This window comes from Urocitellus parryii, chromosome 6, assembly GCF_045843805.1.
Source record: "Urocitellus parryii isolate mUroPar1 chromosome 6, mUroPar1.hap1, whole genome shotgun sequence".
Lineage (NCBI taxonomy): Eukaryota > Metazoa > Chordata > Mammalia > Rodentia > Sciuridae > Urocitellus > Urocitellus parryii.
Genome location: NC_135536.1, coordinates 48640656 through 48661806, shown reverse-complemented (window position 1 = coordinate 48661806; position 21151 = coordinate 48640656). Strand labels below are relative to the sequence as shown.

Genomic DNA, 21151 nt, shown 5'->3' with positions numbered 1-21151 from the left:
TGCCCAGGAAGAGGGTTTATAGGTACCTTAAAACAGGTTCTAGGGATGGGCTTGACAGCCATATTTGTACTATAACTCCATTCCCTGGACATCACTAAGTAAACTAGTATTAGAGAGATGACCCAAGGACCACCCTCTTGTCAATATTAATTATAATGTGTTTTTTGCAGTGAGAGAACCAACAGGAAATAGATAGCACTCTCAAATTAGAATAATTTGAAGAGGGTTTATATATGGATTAATTAGTAAAATTAGAGCAGGATGGTTGGAAACCACAAGGACTAACTCAGAATCATGGGGCTATCAGCAGCAGGAAGTAAATCTGTCACTACCTCTAAGCCCAAAGGCATGTGTGGAGAGAAAGGTGACCAAGACTTCAAAGATGAAAGTCATGAAGAGAGGGCTCCTTGATAGGGTCAGTGAACTTCAGCTGATAGAGACAGCAGGTCTAAGGACGTCTCACAGGTAGGAACCAGTCCAATAAAGATCCCAACCTTATTCTCCTCCCTCCCTCCTGTCACCTGCCATGGTTTCTTATTGACCGAGTCCAACTGGAAGGCAGAAAACAAAGGAGTCTTTTGAAGACATGAATTCAAAGAACCTCTTGAGACAAGGAACTAGGTAGAAGAAGGCAGAGAATGGCTCCGGATGGGCAGAAGAAAAATATTTGACACATGTCATGGCAAAAAAAAAAATTAAGTGATAGGCATAGGTTTGTATCATATTATACCAAATTCAGCACCATGAGGAAATACGGAGTGCGAGTAGCTAGAAGGAACCAGTCTATAAAGAGGACGTATGTTGATTCTTGTATCAATTAAAGCAAACCCCCTGCAGTAACAGATAAACCTCTAACAATATAAGCGTATTCACTCACATGGTAGCCCAATGAAGTTGTGCCTGGATTGTAGGAGGCTTTCCTTGGTGTTTAACTTAGAAATCTAGACTCCTTCCATCTTATGGCTGTTTACCCACTAGAGCTTTGGATTCCTCTGCTTCCAACTTGTGGGTAGCATAGTCTTAATGTAAGATGTATCTTGCAAGGTATATCTTGCAGGTGAAACAAGGGAGAGAATAAAAAATTGTCACTCCATTATTAAAAGCCTCACTCTGAAAGTGGCACACATCACTTCCACTTACATTCTATTGGAAAAGCTATCACATTACCTATACCTGGTTATATAGGGAACTGGAGATGTGCTCTCTGGCTGGGTAGATGTCTTCCAGCATGAACTTCACACAACTGAAAAGGGAGAAGGAGATGTTAGTGTACAGGTGATCACTTTGTACAGTCTCTGATGGAGTTCCATATTACAATTAATCCCAGTTTCCAGAGGAGACCTCACTACACCTTTTTATCACATACCATCTCTGTTAACAACCACCTGTTCCCTTATGTGAGTAACCTTGAGACAGGCCAGTCTTGGCAGCCAAAGTCCTTGACAAAGCCACATTCACTTTGGATAAGGAGTTAAATGTAAGGAAAAAGTCATCAGCTGTATGCCTTCATATTTCTGGAAGGTTTAAATTGGGGGTTCAGAATCTTTTTTTCAGTGTCTTATTTGAATCTAAAAGCACGATATTGTCAATTGTATACTTATTGACCTGTGGTAAAATTTTTCTTAAAAACACTTTCAGAGCTTCATAACATTTTTTCACATTTTTATATCTTTTAATTGGCTAAAATTGTATGTATATACATATATGTGTGTATAGATATATATAATTATGTAAAATATGTGTTCTTCATAACTTTATAATTCTCTTGATAGCTGAACTCAACCTGACACAAGTACTACTACTAAAAAATTAATCAAACCAATCTTTATTGCAGAAAGTTCTCTTGGCATATTTATAGTTGTGAATATATTGACTTTACTGTTGAAAATACTAATTTCCTTTTTTATTTCAAAAGTTGTCTATATTCAAGAGAACAAGAAAGAGAGAGGGGGGGGAGAAAGAAAGAGAGAGAAAACCTGCCAATTCTTCTATAAATTATATCAAGATTTAAAAAAAAAAATTCAAAGTACGGAAGGAACTGCAGCTGTCCCATGACTTCTGCCAGAATTTGACCTAACACTCTTGAGTAAGAGGGGGCTTAGCAGTTCCAAAAGCATTCGTACTGGGAAGCAGAATTCTTTGTAGTGTGTTGTTTTTTTTCTTTTTCTTTTTCTTTTTTTTCTCCTTTCCTCTTACCAAAAAGGATAGCACAGTACTACCAGAGCCAACAGAAAACCACAGTGATTTTGGTCTGAATTCTGAAACTACAGGTTTTTCAACAGACATTTTCTTTTTTTCTCAAATTGTCAAACTAAACATACGTCTATGAGACTCTAAATAACAGACACTCACCACACAGTCCATAATGCAGAAATGAAAAACAAACACAAACAATACAGAAAGGCATTTTATTTGAAGAAACAAACAGAAACAGAATCCACAAGACAAATAAGGGAATACAATGAAGAAGGAATCACTAAGGCTGCCATCAGCTGTGCTTTGGGTCATCATTCGAATCCTCATCATAAGTTATAAATTAGTTCCTGCTTGGCATCCAAGAGTCACAGGACACTTTATTAGATCCTTGGAGGGGAAGAATCCAGAAGGAATAGGCACATACAGCAGCAGGGCCTTCCTCCCACAAGGAGATAGTATACCATCCAGAGGTGCTCTGCCTGAGTATGCCCACCAGAGTCTCTGGGCAGAGAAGTCTAGAGAAAAATGGAGGCTGGCTGGTTCTTCCCTTCTCTCAAGATGGCCCATTTTCCAGGGAAAGTTCAAACTCAGCCAGAGACCACTTATCTCAGAAACTCAATTCTCTGGCACAGAACTGAGAAACAAAACACATGCAGAAATCGTCTCTGAATAGCCAAAGTCGATGTTGCAAGGGCCAGGCATTAATGTTCATGGACTTAACTCACAGTATGGCCCCTCAGGCCCTCACTAAGAGCCATGACCAAGCTCAGTTCTCTGGTCTTTAGTGTAATGCTGATTTTAAGTGATAAACTAAAGCTCATAGGAGGAATGCAGGAGAGAAGGATTAGGAGGGGAAAGGAGCAGAGAGTGGTTTATAGGCAGAAACCCTGATGTGTGAGAAATAACTGATTACCTAGCAATAAGGGAGGAGATAGAACAAACTATCCACAGTAAACAAAGAACCAGAAAAACTCTGTGAGGCCTCTAGTGAAGGGACTGGACTACTTAAGCCTGGCCAAGCCTGGCCAAGCCAGAGATCATGTGTAACAACAGCACAGGGGAGTAATACCTGTTCAAAAGGCCCCCATAGACCCTGAAAATTCTGGAATGAGTTCCCTATACTATTCAAGGAGGCTAACAAGTATACCACAACTCTGAAAAAACTTGAAGGGGGAAATAAAGGAACTTTGGATTGTGTAGAGAGAAGGGGATGTGAGGATGGGAAGGATGATGGAATTAGATGGACATTATTATCCTATATACATGTATGATTATACTCTCAGTGTGACTCTATACCATGTTCAGCCAGAGGAAGGAGAAGTGGTGCTCCATTTGTGTACAATGTGTCAAAATGCATTCTACTGTCATGTATAACTAATTAGAATAAATTTTTTAAAAATCTTAGAAAATTCCTATCATTAATGTTTTATTGCTACATTTTTGTCCCCTATTGGAATGCAAACTTCTGTGAGAACATCAATGTCTTAGTTAAGAAAAGTTTAGTACCTGAAAGTCCAGTACAGCCTGGGCATTCAATAAATTTTAGTCAGTTTTTATTATCTGTAAATTTACTATTTAGGAACACTTTTTGGTCTTTTATAATAAGGTATTACTTGTGAAGAAAGACTGAATCTCCACTGTAAGTCTAATCTCCCACCTACCTTTTATATGATTAATTGAATGATAGCAAGTGGAGTTTCCTTGGACACAACCAGAACTCATCCCAGCAAAAGTTTGAAGGAGAGGGTGCAAACTTTATGTATTTATTTACTATAGGTTTCTCACTTAGGTCTCACTTCAAATTAATGTCTTATGTTTAGTATTTAGTATTTTAGGAACCCTAGGTTACCTAAGCTCCTCAATTATCTAGATCTTAATTTGTAAACAGAGAATTATTTTCTAAAGGTAATCATGATTTAAAATGCAAAGTTACACAATGTAAAAGTTGCTTGTTGCAGTAAGGTCAGCATTTTATAAAATTAATTTTCTTGAATTGTCTTGTAGTATTTTATGACCTGCCAAACTACATGCTTGCAGTACTGCCAAAATTATTAGTTGTCTTTTATTAAACATTTCATTAATTAGTGAAGCACAATTTTGTATACAAGTTCTATAGACAGGTTAGGCCTGCTCCCGGGTGGGAATAATTCATGTATCTCTTCTGTAGCTAGTGTTCTAAGTAATTTTAAAATTGTTTTTAATTATAATGATAATAATGAAACTACATGCTTACACAGGGGCTCTTTTGAGAGTGGGTCCATGAACATAATGGAATATTAATTATTAAATGAATTTTTTAGTTGAGAGAAGGAGGATAGGAGAGAGAATGTGTGTGTGTGTGTGTGTGAGAGAGAGAGAGAGAGAGAGAGAGAGAGAGAGAGAGAGAAAGAGCACACTTATTAGCTCATTGATTGATATAGTTTTGACAGTGTTCCCCAGGCACACAGAAGTCATTTAAACACTTGAATATATGTAAACCCCATGGAATAAAACCTAGATAAATATAGAAAGATCTTTTGTTGATGTCCAAGATATATTGATCCAGTTGGCTATAAAGTGAGGACTGAAAGGGATCACATGTATCATTTGCTCTTCAAATAAAAATGATCTAAATTTTCCTATGAAGATGTCCATACAGACTCCAACATGAAGAGCCCCTTCTCTATCTACACTTTGACAAGTGAGGGATCACTTGAATCAATTGAACAGTGTCTTGGAAAGCTGGTTCTCCCCAGCACAATTAATTGAAAGCTGGGCGGGGGAAGTGTCCAAAAATAAACCTCAATGTCAGTTGAGTGCTACACAAGTAACATTAACCTCTCTTTACTAATGAACAAGTTTGGTTCAGAGAGGCAATTTTACTGAATTAGAAATGAATTTATAGTACAACTGAGATACTCCAGGGAAATCTACTTCTTGTAGCCTGATGCTTCCTGGTTCCAAAGTGGTACTTTTTATTTTTTTATTTACCGAGTTTACAGTTACAAATATAAGTAAACTGAAATTAAAGGATACCCTGAGATGAGAATATATGTGTAATAATGCTCTCAAAGTTAAAAATTATATAATTAAGCAGTATAATTACCATTTAATCATCACTTTTGTGCCCTATCTACCTATGATATGCTTTTGAAAACTGTGTCCTTGTTTGGAACTGATAACAATTAATATAAATCTTGGTGACCTGTACAGTCCATCTTGATATAAAAAAAAGCATAAGCATATTTTCTTCCTCAATATTAGCCAAGCTTATGATCTCCATTCCCTAAATTTCTTTCTAACATAAGCACTTATGCTTATGAATGCAAAGAAAACACTCACTCTTTTAATCTTTCTTTCTTTGATATTACTGATAAGTATCCTTATCAGTGCTAAATAAACCATACAATGGGCTAATTTGAACCATTAAAATAAAATGGAGTAGTCTGCCAGGTTTCCAGCCACTACATCCATATTCTCTAACATTCTCCCTGGCCAGGACCCTGGTTCATAGTCTCTGGTGTATAGTTTCTGTGAAGTGGCTCAGTTCCCAGAGCCATTGAGTGGGTTCTGGCAGATTTGGCTGCATTTGAATCCCCTGTTCTGGAAATCTTTTATGGAGGTTATAAACCAAGAACTTAAGATTTATCCTGAACAACAAGTTGAGATTCAACAGTAAGAATGGTGGTTCTCTGATACCAGGCAGTAGATGTTATCCATGAGTGCTAGAAAAACATGTGGATCTAAGGAGGTAGGTGGAGAGAATCAAAGAGAGAAAGATCCTAGCTAACTTTTGGGAGGAGAGGGTCTGGTTTTTAAGAACTAATTATTTGGAGAATAGATAAAACTATGATTTTTGTCATTTCTATGATAATTTTAATATTTCATTGCTGAAGTTAATGTACCTTTCTCTATTCTCATTGCCTTGATTAGTATGTTTTATTTCCAATCTTTGTTTCATTCTTCATTTCCCAAGTACAAATTGGTCTCATGCTAATTAACCACTATAATGGCCAGCTTAGGCAGTGCACTTGGAAGAACGTAGGTAGGTGCCTATGGATCTGAGGCATTTGTTGGTATTACATATGAAGTTTAACTAAATATATGTATACATATACATATATGTATTGAAGGAGGTGGCAGCACTAAACTTGATGTTAGCATAGTTTTATGATGTGACATCTCTTACAAAACAAAATAATTGAAAGTCATGCTATTCAATTTTTTGTTTGAGACCAGTTTATGCTGGAAATATTTTAATTATACAGCTATGTTAATTAGTCTATTTCATTACTTGTGATTTAACATTATTAGATTTAGGTTGTAATCTCTAATGATCATTTGTCTCTGACTTGTTAACTAACATATTATCCTTAAAATAAATTTTAGAATTACATTGTCAGTATACTCAGGTTTTAACTGATAAGTAATATAAACAACTAGAAGAACTTGTGCCAGAGGGTAGAATAAACTCTCTTATCACAATTTATTTTGTAATGTCAAATTTTATAATGATTCTATGTACTAGAAACACTGTGCATCTTGCATTGGCGTAAGATGTATAAAAGTAGATGTATTAGACCACACCAATCAAAGACAAATAAGCAAATGTTTATTGTAAGAAAATATGTGGTTGGCAAATGATGAACCATTTATATGATATTTAATTGTAATGTTTAACTGTAAATTATGAAATGCATAGTCACAGAACATTAGCTTTTAAATCTTGGCTTGTGAAAGGAACAGCAATTAGATGTGTCAAGGATCACAGAAAATTACTTAAAATACAATCAGTCTATCTGGGTTGATCTGATATTTCAGGGAGATAATATTTTTGAAGCTCTGTTTAAAAACATGTTCAAAATTACATGGCACAGAAGATTTTCCTTGCTTTTGTGGCCTTGCCAAAATGTTGTCACCTTATCTGTAGTAATTATCTAGGCTGATGGAGCACTCCAGGTTACACATTTCTTCAAATTATAAACTGTTTTATAATAACATAGAGAAATTTATTGGTCTCCTTTACAATATCATAAATACTAAGCCAAACCATAGCCCGGCCCACCTACATATAGTGAAGACATACAGAATTTAAACAAGCAAAAGACATATTCATTTTTGTCAGGTATAGGTTTCTATTTCTTTTATAAAGAAGGAAATGACTAAGGAACAATCAAGAAAAATAACTTTCTTTCTTTAAATTTTTAGAATAATTTGATAGGTAGCCAAATATGAATGGGCTTAGATTTTGAACTTCAGTAGGTGATCACTGTGCAGACCCAAACTCTACAACCCCAGTGGACTTGTTAGCATTATTTTAGAGTGTTAATTGATGGCAGGCCCAGACTAGAAACATAGCAAGCAGAGGCAATGCTTAAATCACAGATAAACCAAGCTCTTAGAATCTCTACTTAGCACAAGTATTTCACTTTGTTTAGAGTTAATTATTAATATCTCCCTACCCTCCAATTGTTTACTTCCAGAGGGCAGGTCCTGTGTATTATTTTCTTTGGATCCCCCAAACTCTTACCCTTCCCTTTTACATATGGGAACCTCTCTATAAACATTGAGATAGAAATCCAAGTCTAGAACTGGAAATCATGCCCTTTCAACATGATTAAAGGCCTTTATTGATGCCAAGGTGAAGTTATGTGGATGATTATTATATTTTATCTGAAGGTAAACAAAATATTTATAGCTAACTTTTTAAAACAAATTATTATCATACTCACTAGGTACTTAAAATTAGAACACTAAAGTTATGAACACAAAGAAATGTTAGAAAGAAATCTTTCCTCCCAAAACTCATGAAAAAAATACTGAAAGAATAATCTCTTCAAAATCAGCAGCCTCACTCACCTACCATCTGATCTGTCTTTCTGCAGGATAGAAAATGTAGAGGCCCTGGGGTTTACGCTTTCTGTAGGAAAATGATGTTTGTTCTGCTCGAAGGTGATTTTTCAGAGCACAGGAAAAAACATCCATGGCAGGAATTTTTCTAACACTGTGATTTCTGGGCTTTTCCCCAAAGTTGGTGAGGTTTATGTGTATGCCTAAGTTTCAAAACCTTAAACATGTCTTTGCGTGTTGGTCTGAGTTTAGCCATGCTCATCTAATGAGTGAGAAAGAAAACTTACTCTTATTTTGGTAAGATAGACTAATTAGGGTGAATTAAAATCTTTATTTAATCTTCCTACAGTTATCCTTTTAATGTGTTCTATAATTGCAAACCTTTGGTCTGTTAATCTCTGATTCATTAGTGGGCTTCTTAAGTGTTTATTAAGGAGCATGTGTAATATTCTGATAATTACTAATAATCTTTGTTCATAGCACATTTACAAAGATCTCTGCAGGGAGTTCCATTAGGCTCATCACCACTTATTATCAGTGTACAAGTTTTACTAGAAGTCTCCCATCCATATAAAATATGGAACTTGGGAGATTTATAAAATAAAATGAAAGATCTTTTCTCTCTTATAGCTAAGAAACTCAAGTATTAACTCTGTATTGCTCTTCCTCAAAATAATAATAACAACAACAACAGCACGACTATCCTCTGCTATCTGCTGTTCCATTTTATCTCTGAGGAGAAAGAGGATTAAATTACACCTTTCACTAGTGTGTCCTGTGAATCAGTGGCAACACAAATTATAACTGGTAGCTGCTGGTCTAGTCACTAAAGTGCCTCACCTCCTTTGACACAAAGGCGGAATTATTATGTAGCCTAATGCTATATAGAATGTCACTGAGGGGGAAAATAAGTACCACTTACAGTTGTCTTTGGTAGTAAGGAGCCTCTTCATCCCCACCCTAGAAAAACCAAACCTTGGCACCTCCTCTTTGATAGCTTAAATCCCCTTAACAGAGGACAAGCTTTGACAGATAGCACATCAAAGTAAAAGTGGCAATAAGGATAAATGATTGATATGAACACTTTCTGAAAGTAGGGGTAAGTAGGGAAAGCTAGGAAGAGCACAAAAATTGCAAATCTAGAAAATGATCTAGACACAGAAGAGATAAACTGCACCTACTGCAGTAATTTGTTTAGGATTGGTGGAGCGTCAAAGAGGCAGCTCACAATAGCTTTTGCCCCCCCCCCAATTTCCATTGGTTCTCTCCCCCAGCACACATCAAATTATCATATGATCTGATTAAAAAGTATATATGCTATACAAATATAGCTCAAGGTGAATCCCATTAGGTATCCAGTCCAAACCTTTGTAACTAATTGTTGCATATGAATAAAGATATGAATACATAAATCATAAATTATATATAAACATGTATAATATATTATACATATATTAAGTATACATGTATATCCCAAAACCTACAATCCTTTGGAAATAAAGGCACTGAATAAAATGATATTTTTTTTGAATTTTCAAATAGCCTTGTCTTAAAAAGTTTAAGACAGAAAAGCCACTTTATTTTTTTCAAACATCTTTCTTATGGCCATGTCTTCAGAAGTCCTCAGACAAGCTGAAGTGGCATAGCTAACTATGCTGATAATCAACAACAGAGAAATTTAAAATGTCTCATTGAGTACACAGATAAATTAGTTGGAAATATTGTAGTCATGATTCTTGACAAAATCTACTGAAAAATTAGTGAGGGAAAACATTTTTTAACTTTAAAAAATACATTTGTGCCCAGAAAAAATGAGAAGTTGTGCTCTGTTTCTATAGAGTTTGTCAAAATACTCTATTGTCATGTATAACTAATTAGAACAAATTTTAAAATTTTTTGAAAAAATATTTGTGCATTTGTTTGTGAACGCTGAGAAGCACCCACCGGCCCTGAAGGTTACCACAGTATGTCACTTAACATTTACAGTGTGGCAGCCTACTCCCTCCTTGTTAAGTGCATGCAGTCCTGTGCAGACAGGCATTGAGGCTGGCTGCATAACTGATTCCTTTGCATTGTAGCCCAGGGTTTAATCTACATTCCTTTCCTTTGTGTTTGATTCTGACTGAATGTTAGGCACCAAATATTTCTTGAGAGTTATTCCTTTGTCCAGTTTGTTGGCTTGGTAGCAAATTTTTATTTTAATAAAAGAAGTTACTTGGATGGAGATTCCAGATGTGTAGAAGCTGCTTTTATTAGGACAATGGAGAGGTCCAACCTTTTCTTCTAAATACAATCAAGAGTAGTGTGGCTTTGCCTTTGCAATTTTACAAAGAGTTGTATTACGTAACTGGAAAATTGTCTCCCTAAGCATAGCGAGAATTTGTTAGCATAGAATGGAGCTTGAAAAATGCTGATATAAAGCTTCAATCCAGGATAGAGACCTTTTAAGTTGCTGAAATATAGTGGAGAGGAAGAAGGAAATTGCTGTTTTACATGATTGACCAAAATACACTATAATTATATCAACTTGAAACAGATTTCTTAGAAGACCTGATAAGTCTGTGATCAGAATAAGTCATGTGTAGTGGAACTAAATACTGCATGTACTTTCTCTGCAGTGTGGGCATGCCATATGTGAGATGCACAGTAGAAGAGACAACTGTACTTGCCCTAACCCTTTTAATGGGACCTCTAGCTGCTTTAGGCACAGTGAGTCCTATGGGAGGTTGTACTGAGGCAGCAGAATTTACCATGCCTGTCCATCCTTTCCCATTGCTCATCCAACACAGCTTGTAGTCTCCCCTCATGTAGTTATTTTGATGTCACCTCCCCTGTTTGTAATGAATACAGCATTACTCAGGAGACTCTTAGCTTCTATATAAGTACTCCCCAAGGATTCTGCTAACTATTCTTGTTGCCTATTCTAAAATAGATGGGTAAAGTTTATCACACATTTTTTTTAACTCAAAATATCCTTCCTTTGCTTTCCTCTTCACTCCAGTGTCCTTGAAAAGTACTACTTTATGTCTGTCACAGTCTACCCCTAGATTGGAGATTATCCCCCAAACAAAGGGTACTAGTATCAATAGAACTCATTGGCCAGCATCTGATACTCTGAAACACTATTCCTAAACATTTTCCCTTGTATATGGTATCATGTCTCTGCACGCCTCCTTTACCTAACTATAAATTTCTGAAAGGCAGGGTTATGTCTTATTTCTATGTAACCCCCCAATATAGTAGTACCTAATATACAGCAATGCTTAAAAACTCATGTTAGCTGAATGAATAATGGGTTGGAAATATTATTTATTGGCTTCTAAGAAATGAAAGAAATTACATATATGAGTGAATGAAGTGCCTGGAATTCCAATAGCCAGGTTAGGTAACTAGTCACTTATGAAGTAACTATATTTGTCATTCGTATCTGTACAAGCCTTGGTGTTTCCTGAACTTGCCAGTATGGACAAAGCTGACATGTCCATCTGCTGTCTCTTTCACAGTCCCTTTTAGGAACAGAGTCGCATGACTCTGAGATGGCCACCGAGAGGTAGCTGAAGCATTCAACTTAGGACAGAAAAAGGTCAAATGTTCAATACTGGCCTTTGACTTTATCACCTAAGCACCCTCTTCTAAACAGCTCAGATCTCCACCACCATGAGCAACCAAGCATGTGCAGCAAGCAGAGAAATGGAACATCTTCCTGAAGGAAATCCAGATGGGGCTGCTATGGGGAAAAGTCTTTTTCTTCACTCCCCATGAGAAGGGGCAGCTTTCCTTCACTGGCCTTTGTTCCTTTCAGCACCTGGAATACTTCCTCCTGGTCTGCTCTTTTTGCCTCTCTGAATCCCACAAGGACCAGCTCAAATCCCTTCCCTTTCCTGAAACCCTTCCTGACCCTCCGAAGTAAACAGTAATTATCCCTCCACCCCATGAACACCTGGACAACCCAGTGCCCATGCTACTTAACATTTCTGGTGTTTTCTCTTATATTGTCAATTATTTTTTCTCATATTTTTTCCTATACTACTTAAAAGGGACATAATGGCCTGGATTTTTGTAAAACCTATAGCATCTTATATCATATGGCACACATTAAGAAAATACTTGGTAATTTGGAAGAAAAGCATCTAGAAAGGAATTTGACTGAGGTAAATGTACTTAATGAAAGATTATTGGAGATATTATGAGAAACATCTATGTGCCTATAATACTTTTATAATTTATGAAAGTATGTTAAATAATTTCCTTACGAGAACAATTACAAAAGAGTCTTGGATTTCCCGAGTAGACATGAGAAAGTGTTTCATAGTTAGCAATGAGTAAGGTTACAAATACACAAAGGCAGAGATGGAGATGCTTATTTGAGCTGAAACAAAGTCATATTTTGGAAATTGCTCTATATATTCCACAGTTATTTGTTATATAAACCTATATGTGCTTCTCCTAATGTGTTAACTTCTGGTTAGTGTTAATTCATTTGTATCCAAAGTACCAAGTCATCTCATTTATATGTTATAATTCAGAAATACCAAACATAGTACATCTACCTGACCATCAAATTTTGTTTTTATTCTAGACAAAACCTCCTACAGAGTCAGGTCAGTGAGATATACACAAAATGCATCTCTGGATCCAAAACAGTTAAAATGAGCTAGTTGCAATGGCCCATGGTCTTCTGATAAGCTATGTACAACTTAAATTTTTTAAATTTGTTCTTTTTAGATATACATGACAGTTTAGTGTATTTTGACACATTATATATACGTGGAGTATACCTTATTCTAATTAGGATCCCATTCTTGTGGTTGTACATGATTTAGAGTTTTACTAGTCACATATTTATACATGAACATAAGAAAGTTACTTCTGATTCATTCTATTGTCTTTCCCATTTCCTTCCCCCTCTCTTCCTTTTCTTCCCCTTTGTTTAATCCAATGAATTTCTGTTATTCCCTCCTCCCCCCATCTTATTGTGTGTTAGCATCTGCATATTAGAGAGAACATTTGGCCTTTGGTTTTGGGGATTGGCTTATTCCGCTTAGCATGATAGTCTCCAGTTCTATCCATTTACTAGAGAATGCTATAATTTCATTCTTCTTTATGGCTGAGTCATAGTCCATTGTATATATATATATATACACCACATTTTCTTTATCCATTCATCTGTTGAAGGGCACCTAGATTGGTTCCATAGTTTAACTATTTTGAATTGAGCTGCTATAAACATTGATGTGGCTGTGTCACTGTAGTATGCTGATTTTAAGTCCTTTGGGTATAAATTAAGAAATGGGATAGTTGGATCCAATGGTGGTTTTATTCCAACTTTTCTGAGGAATTTCCATACTGCTTTCCAGAGTGGTTGTACCAGTTTGCAGTCCCACTAGCAATATATGAGTGAACTTTCCCCTCACATTCTCATCAACTTTTATTGTTACTTGTATTCTTGATAATTGTCATTCTGACTGGAGTGATATGTAATATCAGTGTAGTTTTAATTTGCATTTCTCTAATTGGTAGAGATGTTGAACATTTTTTGTATATTTGTTTACTGTTTGTATTTCTTCTCTGAAGTGCCTGTTCAGTTCCTTTCCCCATTTATTGATTGGGTTATTTGTTTGTGGTGTTTTTTGAGTTCTTTATATATCTTGAAGATTAATGTTCTGTATGATGTGCAGGTGACAAAGATTTTCTCCTATCGTGTAAGCTCTCTCTTTGAGTTCTAGATTGTTTCCTTTGCTGTGAAAAAGCTTTTTGGTATGAATCCATCCCATTTATTGATTCTTGATTTTACTTCTTGCACTTTAGGAGTCTTGTTGAAGAAGTCAGTTCCTAAGCTGGCATTATGGAGAGTTGGGCCTATATTTTCTTCTAGTAGGTAAATCCCTAAGTCCTTGATACACTTCTGGTCAAATCCCTAAGTCCTTGATACACTTCATGTCGAGTTTTGTGCATGGTGAGATATAGGTGTTAAAATTAATTCTGCTATGCATGGATTTATACCAATGATGAGTCAACTGAAAGAAAAATTGGGAAAACTATCCCATTCACAGTAGCTTAAAAAAATACTTGTAAATCAATCTAACAAAAGATGTGAAAGACCTCTAAAATTAAAACTACAGAACACTAAAGAAAGAAATTTAAGAAGACCTTAGAAGATGGAAAGCTCTCCTATGATCTTGGATAGGCAGAATTAATATTGTCAAAATGGCCATACTACCAAAAGCGCTGCACATATTTAACACAATTCCTATTGAAATTCCAATGATGTTCTTCATATAAGTAGAAAAAGCAGTCATAAAATTTATTTGGAAAAATAAGAGGCCCAGAATAGCCAAAGAAATCCTTAGAAAGAAAAGTGAAGCAGGAGACATGACAATACCAGACCTTAAACTATACTACAGAGCTATGGTAACAAAAATGGCATGGTATTGGCACCAAAACAGATACATAGACCAATTGAACAGAAAAAGGAGACCCAGAGACAAATCCACATACATACAGTCCTACTAGACAAAGGTGCAAAAAAAATTAATTGGAGAAAAGAAAGTTTCTTCAACAAATCGTGCTGGGAAAACTGGAAATCTGTATGTAGAAGAATGAAATTAAACCTCTGTCTCTCACCCTGCACAAAACTCAACTCAAAGTGGATTAAAGACTTAAGCACTAGAACAGAGATCCTGTGCCTAATAGAAGAAAATACAGGCTCAGATCTTCACCATATCAGCCTATGATCTGACTTTCTTAAAACACTCCTAAAGCACAGAAGTAAAACCAAGAATCAATACATGGGTTGGATTCAAACTAAAAAGCTTCTTCTCAGCAAAGGAAGCAATCAATAACATAAAGAGAGAGCCTACAGATTGGGAGAAAATATTTACCACATGCACCTTAGATAGAGCATTAGTCTCCAGGATATATAAAGAACTCAAAGGACTTTAACACCAAAAGTATGGTGAGCAAGGCACTTCACAGAAGAAGTAATACAATTGATAAACAAATATATGGAAAAATGTTCAATATATTTAGCAATTAGAAAAATGCAAATCATAATCACTCTAAGATTTCATTTCACCCCAGTCGGAATGGCAATTATCAAGAATATAAACAAGAACAAAACTATGTAGGGGATTGATACAGAATAATATGCAAATCAAAGTCATGACAAAAAAAGAATACAAACAACAAGAAAGATGGTGAGGATGTGGGGAAAATGTTCACTCATACATTGCTAGTGGAAATTTAAATTTGTGCAATCTTTATGGAAAGCGGTATGGAGATTCCTCAGAAAACTTGAAATGGAACCACCATTTGACCCAGCTATCCCACTCCTTGGTTTATGCCCAAAGGACTTAAAAATCAGCATACTACAGTGACAGAACCATATTGATGTGTAAAGCAGTTCAATTCACAATAACTAAACTATGGAACCAACCTAGGTGCTCTTCTACAGATGAATGGATAAAGAAAATGTGATACATACACCCCCGCCCACACACACACACAATGGAGTATTGCTTAGCCTTAAAGAATGAAATAATGGCATATGCCAGTAAATGAGTGAAGCTGTAGAATATCATGCTAAGTGAAATAAGCCAATCCCAAAAAACCAAAGGTGGAATGTTTTCTCTGATATGTAGATGCTAATTCACAATAATGGAGGGGTTAGGGAGGACTAGAGTTACTTTAGATTAGATACAGTGAAGGGAAGGGAGGGGCTATGAGGCTAGGAAGGTTAATAGAATGAATCAGACATTATTATCCTATGTATGTATGTAACTTATGACTGGTGGTATTCTACATCATATACAACCAGAAAAATGAGAAATTATACTTCATTTATATATGATGTATCAAAATGCATTCTGCTGTTACGTATAACTAATTAGAACAAAATTTTAAAAGTAAGGAAAAGAAATATAAGACCAACATACAATCCCAGCTTTCACTCCAGTCATAGGCTTCTTTTCCCAGAATTAATTCTAAGTTTACAAAAAAGGAGCCAAATTAGGACATATTAGTTAGTCTGAATTTTCGAACCTTACATTAAATCATCATCAAAGAACACTAATTTAAATAAGAATTAGAGTTATTTGTTTCATTCACATCTTCAGATTTCTGAATTATACATTAAAGCAATACATGACATCTGCATATGCTTTACACGAAAGAAAAAAGTATAAATGCCTCAGGGTGCATCTGCCTAGCTAAGAAACAGATGAAAAAAGTCTTTTTCTATAGTTCCTATTAAAGTACAAAGAAATATAATATTAAAGGCTACAAAAATAAGCTCAAACTTATATAAGGCAAATAAATCAATAAAATCTATAGCAAAGACCAGAATATGTTAAATTAATCTGAAAAAGCTGAGTTTCTAAGACTTTGAAAAATGAGAAAAGTCATTTGGCGAAATCCTTAACTTGGATTCTTTTTTCTTGTTGTTGATTGATTTTGTTCCTAGGTTCCAGATTCAGAGATATGCAACTGATCCAAACAGTTATAAAAGCTTAGGGGACAGCTTTCGTATGATCTTCCGAACAGAAGGGTATGTATTATTTTTCTTGTACAGACTATGTTGACATAGACTTTTTAATGTGTTTCTATTTAACATGTTTCCTCATTTTCAATGGTTTATTTTCATAGTTTATTAGGGAAAACATACTTAAAAGTGTGCCTTCCTATTTCATTATGTTTTTCCTGAGATGATTAAAAACTGAACATGTATATAATATGATTATATGTATGTAATATAATATATGTGTATATAATATAATTACTACCAAAAATATTAATAATTAATAATAATTACTACCAAAAGAGTATTAATAACCAATTTAATGACTAGAGGACAATTTCTAATTTATTTCATTAAGGCTTTTAAAACTTCTCATAATGGAGACCATCTAAAATTCACAGTTATTTATATTGGTACTTAGATATAATATACAAATGCATTCCTTGTTTGCACAAGGTTTATAAATATACAATCAAAACAGATCTGTGTCGACTCAAAATCAAGGGTCAAATATTCTCATGTGGAAGCTAGAGCACAGTAAGGGGGAAAAAGGTGGGGCAGGATATCATAAAGACAGAGGGAAGACCAGCTGTGTAGAAGGACAGTGAGAGGGAGAGAGGAGGGAAGGGAAAGGGGAAGAAATGCAGAATGGATTTCACAAATTATTCTGTATGCATGTATAAATATACTGCAGTGAATTCCACCTTCTTTTATACCTACAAAGAGCCAATTAAAAATACATAAATGAGTGCAAGGTAGATCAGTAGAATAGAAGGAGGAGGATAGAGGTAGGGAGGAAGGAAGCACTAGAGACTAAAATGGAGTAAATAAAATTTCATGCATGTACAATTATGTCAAAATGGACCCAACTATTATGTACAACTATAATGTACCAATAAAATTAAACATATATAAAAGACCTTAAGGTGTAATGGAATAATGAATGTTTTAACAGATCATAAACTTTTGATTTATTATTTTACTTAAATAAAATAAATAATAAATAAATACTCTAGAAAAAAGTAAATATATACATATATATATATATCTCTTCTGTTCTCTTTAATATCTACAGATTCTATAGTCAGTGGAATTTCATAGTAAATCCATAATAAAAATTTAAAAAGATTTGTCAAAAATTGATGCATCAAAGTCATTATCATATCTGGTAAATGATCAGATAAATAGAATATATTGCTCACATAAGCTAAAATTTCTTATATAACACAGTTAAAGATTGTACTGTATCATTTTTAAATTATACTTTATAATACTAAACATATTACATTTGCTTTTGAAAGTTGTTTTTATTTAAAGATCTTTAAAATGATAATTATTCAAAATTTTATTAGCAATAATAATAACTAGCATATATTTAGCCTCCTTATGTTCTAGGAATTCTCCCTACAATGTTGAGCTATGTACCTTTCCAGTTGGACAGATAAAGAAACCAAGATTTAGAGAAGCTAGTCATTTTTACTTATCTGATAAGTGGTGGAAAGCACTTTTAAACCAAATTTAAGTCAGTTGACCCAAAATCCTTGCTTTTAATCACTGTAGTCACTACCTCTCTTGCCAAATTATACTATAAGTGCTATTCTGATAATCATTTATTTCAAGTAATGCTATCTCATGGATATCTTTCCATGTCAGTATATTCTTTTTAACAACAACATAATTATTTATCTGTGAGCTACAATTTATTAAAGTAGTCCCTTTGGTGGATTTTTATGTTGTTTCCAGATTTTTGCTATTATAAACACCAGTACAATGCACACACACACACACACACACACACACACAGACACACACTCACATACATATACTTGAATTTTAGAAATATATTTATTTTTTTTAAATATGGTATTTATATTTTAAGTATATTTTATATTTACACATTTATATAAAATAAATTGCTAGCTATGGATTTCTAGGATCAAATTATATGCACACATTGTATTATAGATGCTGACAAATTACCTTCCAAAAAGTATGTACTGATTTTATACTCAGTATTTGAGAGTTCATATTGCTCCATGCTCTCTCAAATATGGGACATTATTAATCATTATGTGTGATATCTTTCCCTGACATGTATCTCCTGCTGACCATCTGACAAACTAAAAATGAAACTGTCTTAATTGTGTTCCTCTTATTGTTACTGGCATTGAGCATACTTTTTTATCATGAGGTATCATTTCTTTCAATTCTTGCCAATTTGTGTTCTTCATTTATTTCTCTCAGGTTAGTTTTTAAATTGATATGTAGGAACTTAATATATATTACAGAAATAAATTCTTTGACTGTTACATAGATTGCAAACATTTTCCTAACTTGTCATTTGCTTACAACTGTAGTGTCTTACTTATCCTTTCAGAAGTTTGACTTTTGAAAACTTACATGTGATCCTACCAGTCCTTTGAACTGTCTGATGTCACACTAAAATAAAAACGAAACAGTCTCTAACCCCAAGGTTACAAATATTTTCTTATTTTTTTGTTTTTGTTTTTTACATTTAAATCTTTAATTTATTCCAGAATCTTTAAGAAATGTACAGTTTGATATACAGGAATTAAATTTCATTTTGAAATGATTAGTCAATTGTCCAAACACCACTTGTTGAAAAAATCCATCCTTTACTCATGAATTGAAAATGCTACTTTTCACATATTACACTTCTGCATATAGCATCATCTAGAGTTTCTTTTGTTTCTCCATTTCCTGTTCTGTTTCATTAATTATCTCTATGTCAGTATCATACTGTTTTAATTATTTTATCTTTAGAGTATTTGGGGACTATGTAAAAACATGCCCTGCAGTATAAAGTTTAAATTCCTTCCTTAGTGTGCAGAGCCCTTCCTTGTATGGCCCTCCCTTCTTCTCCCGGCTCCTTCTGCATACACAGATAGGTTCTAGGAAAAGCAAATGGTTTGCAGTCCTCTGATCTCTCACACTGTCATGGCTTTTTCATGTTCTCTATTCCTCGAGGACCCAAACTCCTAATCCACCCAAGGAACTACCCCTCTTCATTCAAAGGTGATTGCAAATTTCCCCAGCCTGACCATCTCTTGTCTACCACATGCCAAATTATTTTCCCTCTTTCTTTCTCTCCTCTCTTCTTTCCTCCTTCCCTCCCTCCCTCCTTTCCTTCCTTCCTTCCTTCTTTCCTTATGTAAGTATGGTATATAAAATATAGTACACACTACCCTTTCTCCCTCTCCAACCCAAGATTATATTTCTCTAAGGGCCAAACCCCATTTAGCTCTATATTCCTGATGCTGTGTTTGTACTGAGTGGAAGACAGTATGTGAATACTAAACAGAAATGAAAGTCATCACAGCAACATCATAATGCTGCAAAGTGAAACAGAGACAATAGTTTATGCAGTAGACCACCCTCTCTGAAGTTATAATAATGATCTTGAGACCTGATTAAATATTTTCTAGTGATCTAGTGACAAAGGATCAGCAAATCCTTCTTGCTATGACTTTGAAGATATGATATCTAAGTGCCATACACTGACAATACACTTCTATTAACAATAAGTGGGATAAAAAATCATGTGTATTTCACTCAATGTATAAAAGTTAAAGAAATCATAGTGTGTTACCTAGTAACTGAATTTCCCTTTCTGGTGAAACAGTCACTTCAGCATTGCCAAGTTCTGTAAGCTGTAACAGATATCTGAATTGGATGTGGGCGTTTCTTAGCCAAGGTCTTCATTTCATGTGTGTTTTAAGAAAAAAAAAATTGATGTTTCTGCTTTGATACCAAAAATATAACAAACACACAGTATGTGTGGTCCTTGCATAGAAAAATTGGGCTTTTCCTATACTGTATGTATAATTGCTTCTAGAACAAACTGATATTTTTCTGCACTGCCTGTAGATCTGGTCATCTATTTGTTAACCAAAGGCCAAAAGGTTCTCATCTTAGAAATGAAAATATTTGTCAAAATACAAAAGAAAAATTTGCTTGTTAATTTTGATATGGAGCAAAAGCATTTCATAGCCTTAGGTTAAAGAAAGTCAAGCAAACAAAAAAGAAAGAAAAAGAAAAGAAAACATTTTAATACATGCTGTGTTAGATTTTTTTTCCTCTAGCAAAAGCATATCTTTTTAATTTTGTTATTTGGAGTATACTGTGTTTTTAAAGATGTTCTTCTTTCCCAGATGCATAAAGGTTGGTTTTCTCTTTGGTCTATGAGGAGATTAATACTAGTTAGTTTGACTATTAGGATCTCTCCTCCATGTTGTAACTTTTGAAAATTAGTCCTTTCCCTTTGAAAAACGCTAAGAATATGTACATTTAGAATCTGTGCAAATACCCCCATTTCCCCACTGTAAGAAAGTGAAGTGATACTCACCACCATTCTTAGAGACCCACCCATTTCCCACTTCTCTGCCTAGAATTCATATGCTTCCAAAAGACAGTTGCTCAACCACATGAGTCTAAACCCCTTTATTGCTTCTAAGGTTCCAAAAACACAGAAAGATTGTACTTTTATTAACATCATGGGTTTTCAATATAGTTTTTCAGAGATTAGATTAATTTAAGTTTTTTAAGCCTTCTAAATTCTGGGTAGAGGTTTCTATCATATGGAATTTTCAT

The 21151-nt window shown here is 34.7% G+C and overlaps 1 protein-coding gene across 1 annotated transcript in view; it reads left to right on the top strand.

Moving 5' to 3' along the window:
- The window catches only part of Slc25a21 (solute carrier family 25 member 21), a 461783-nt gene that overhangs the window by 303964 nt on the left and 136668 nt on the right, over positions 1–21151 (top strand). The window contains exon 3 of the mRNA XM_077800003.1: positions 16487–16570. Within this exon, the coding sequence (XP_077656129.1) occupies positions 16487–16570 (84 nt within the window). The remainder of the gene's footprint in view (positions 1–16486; positions 16571–21151) is intronic.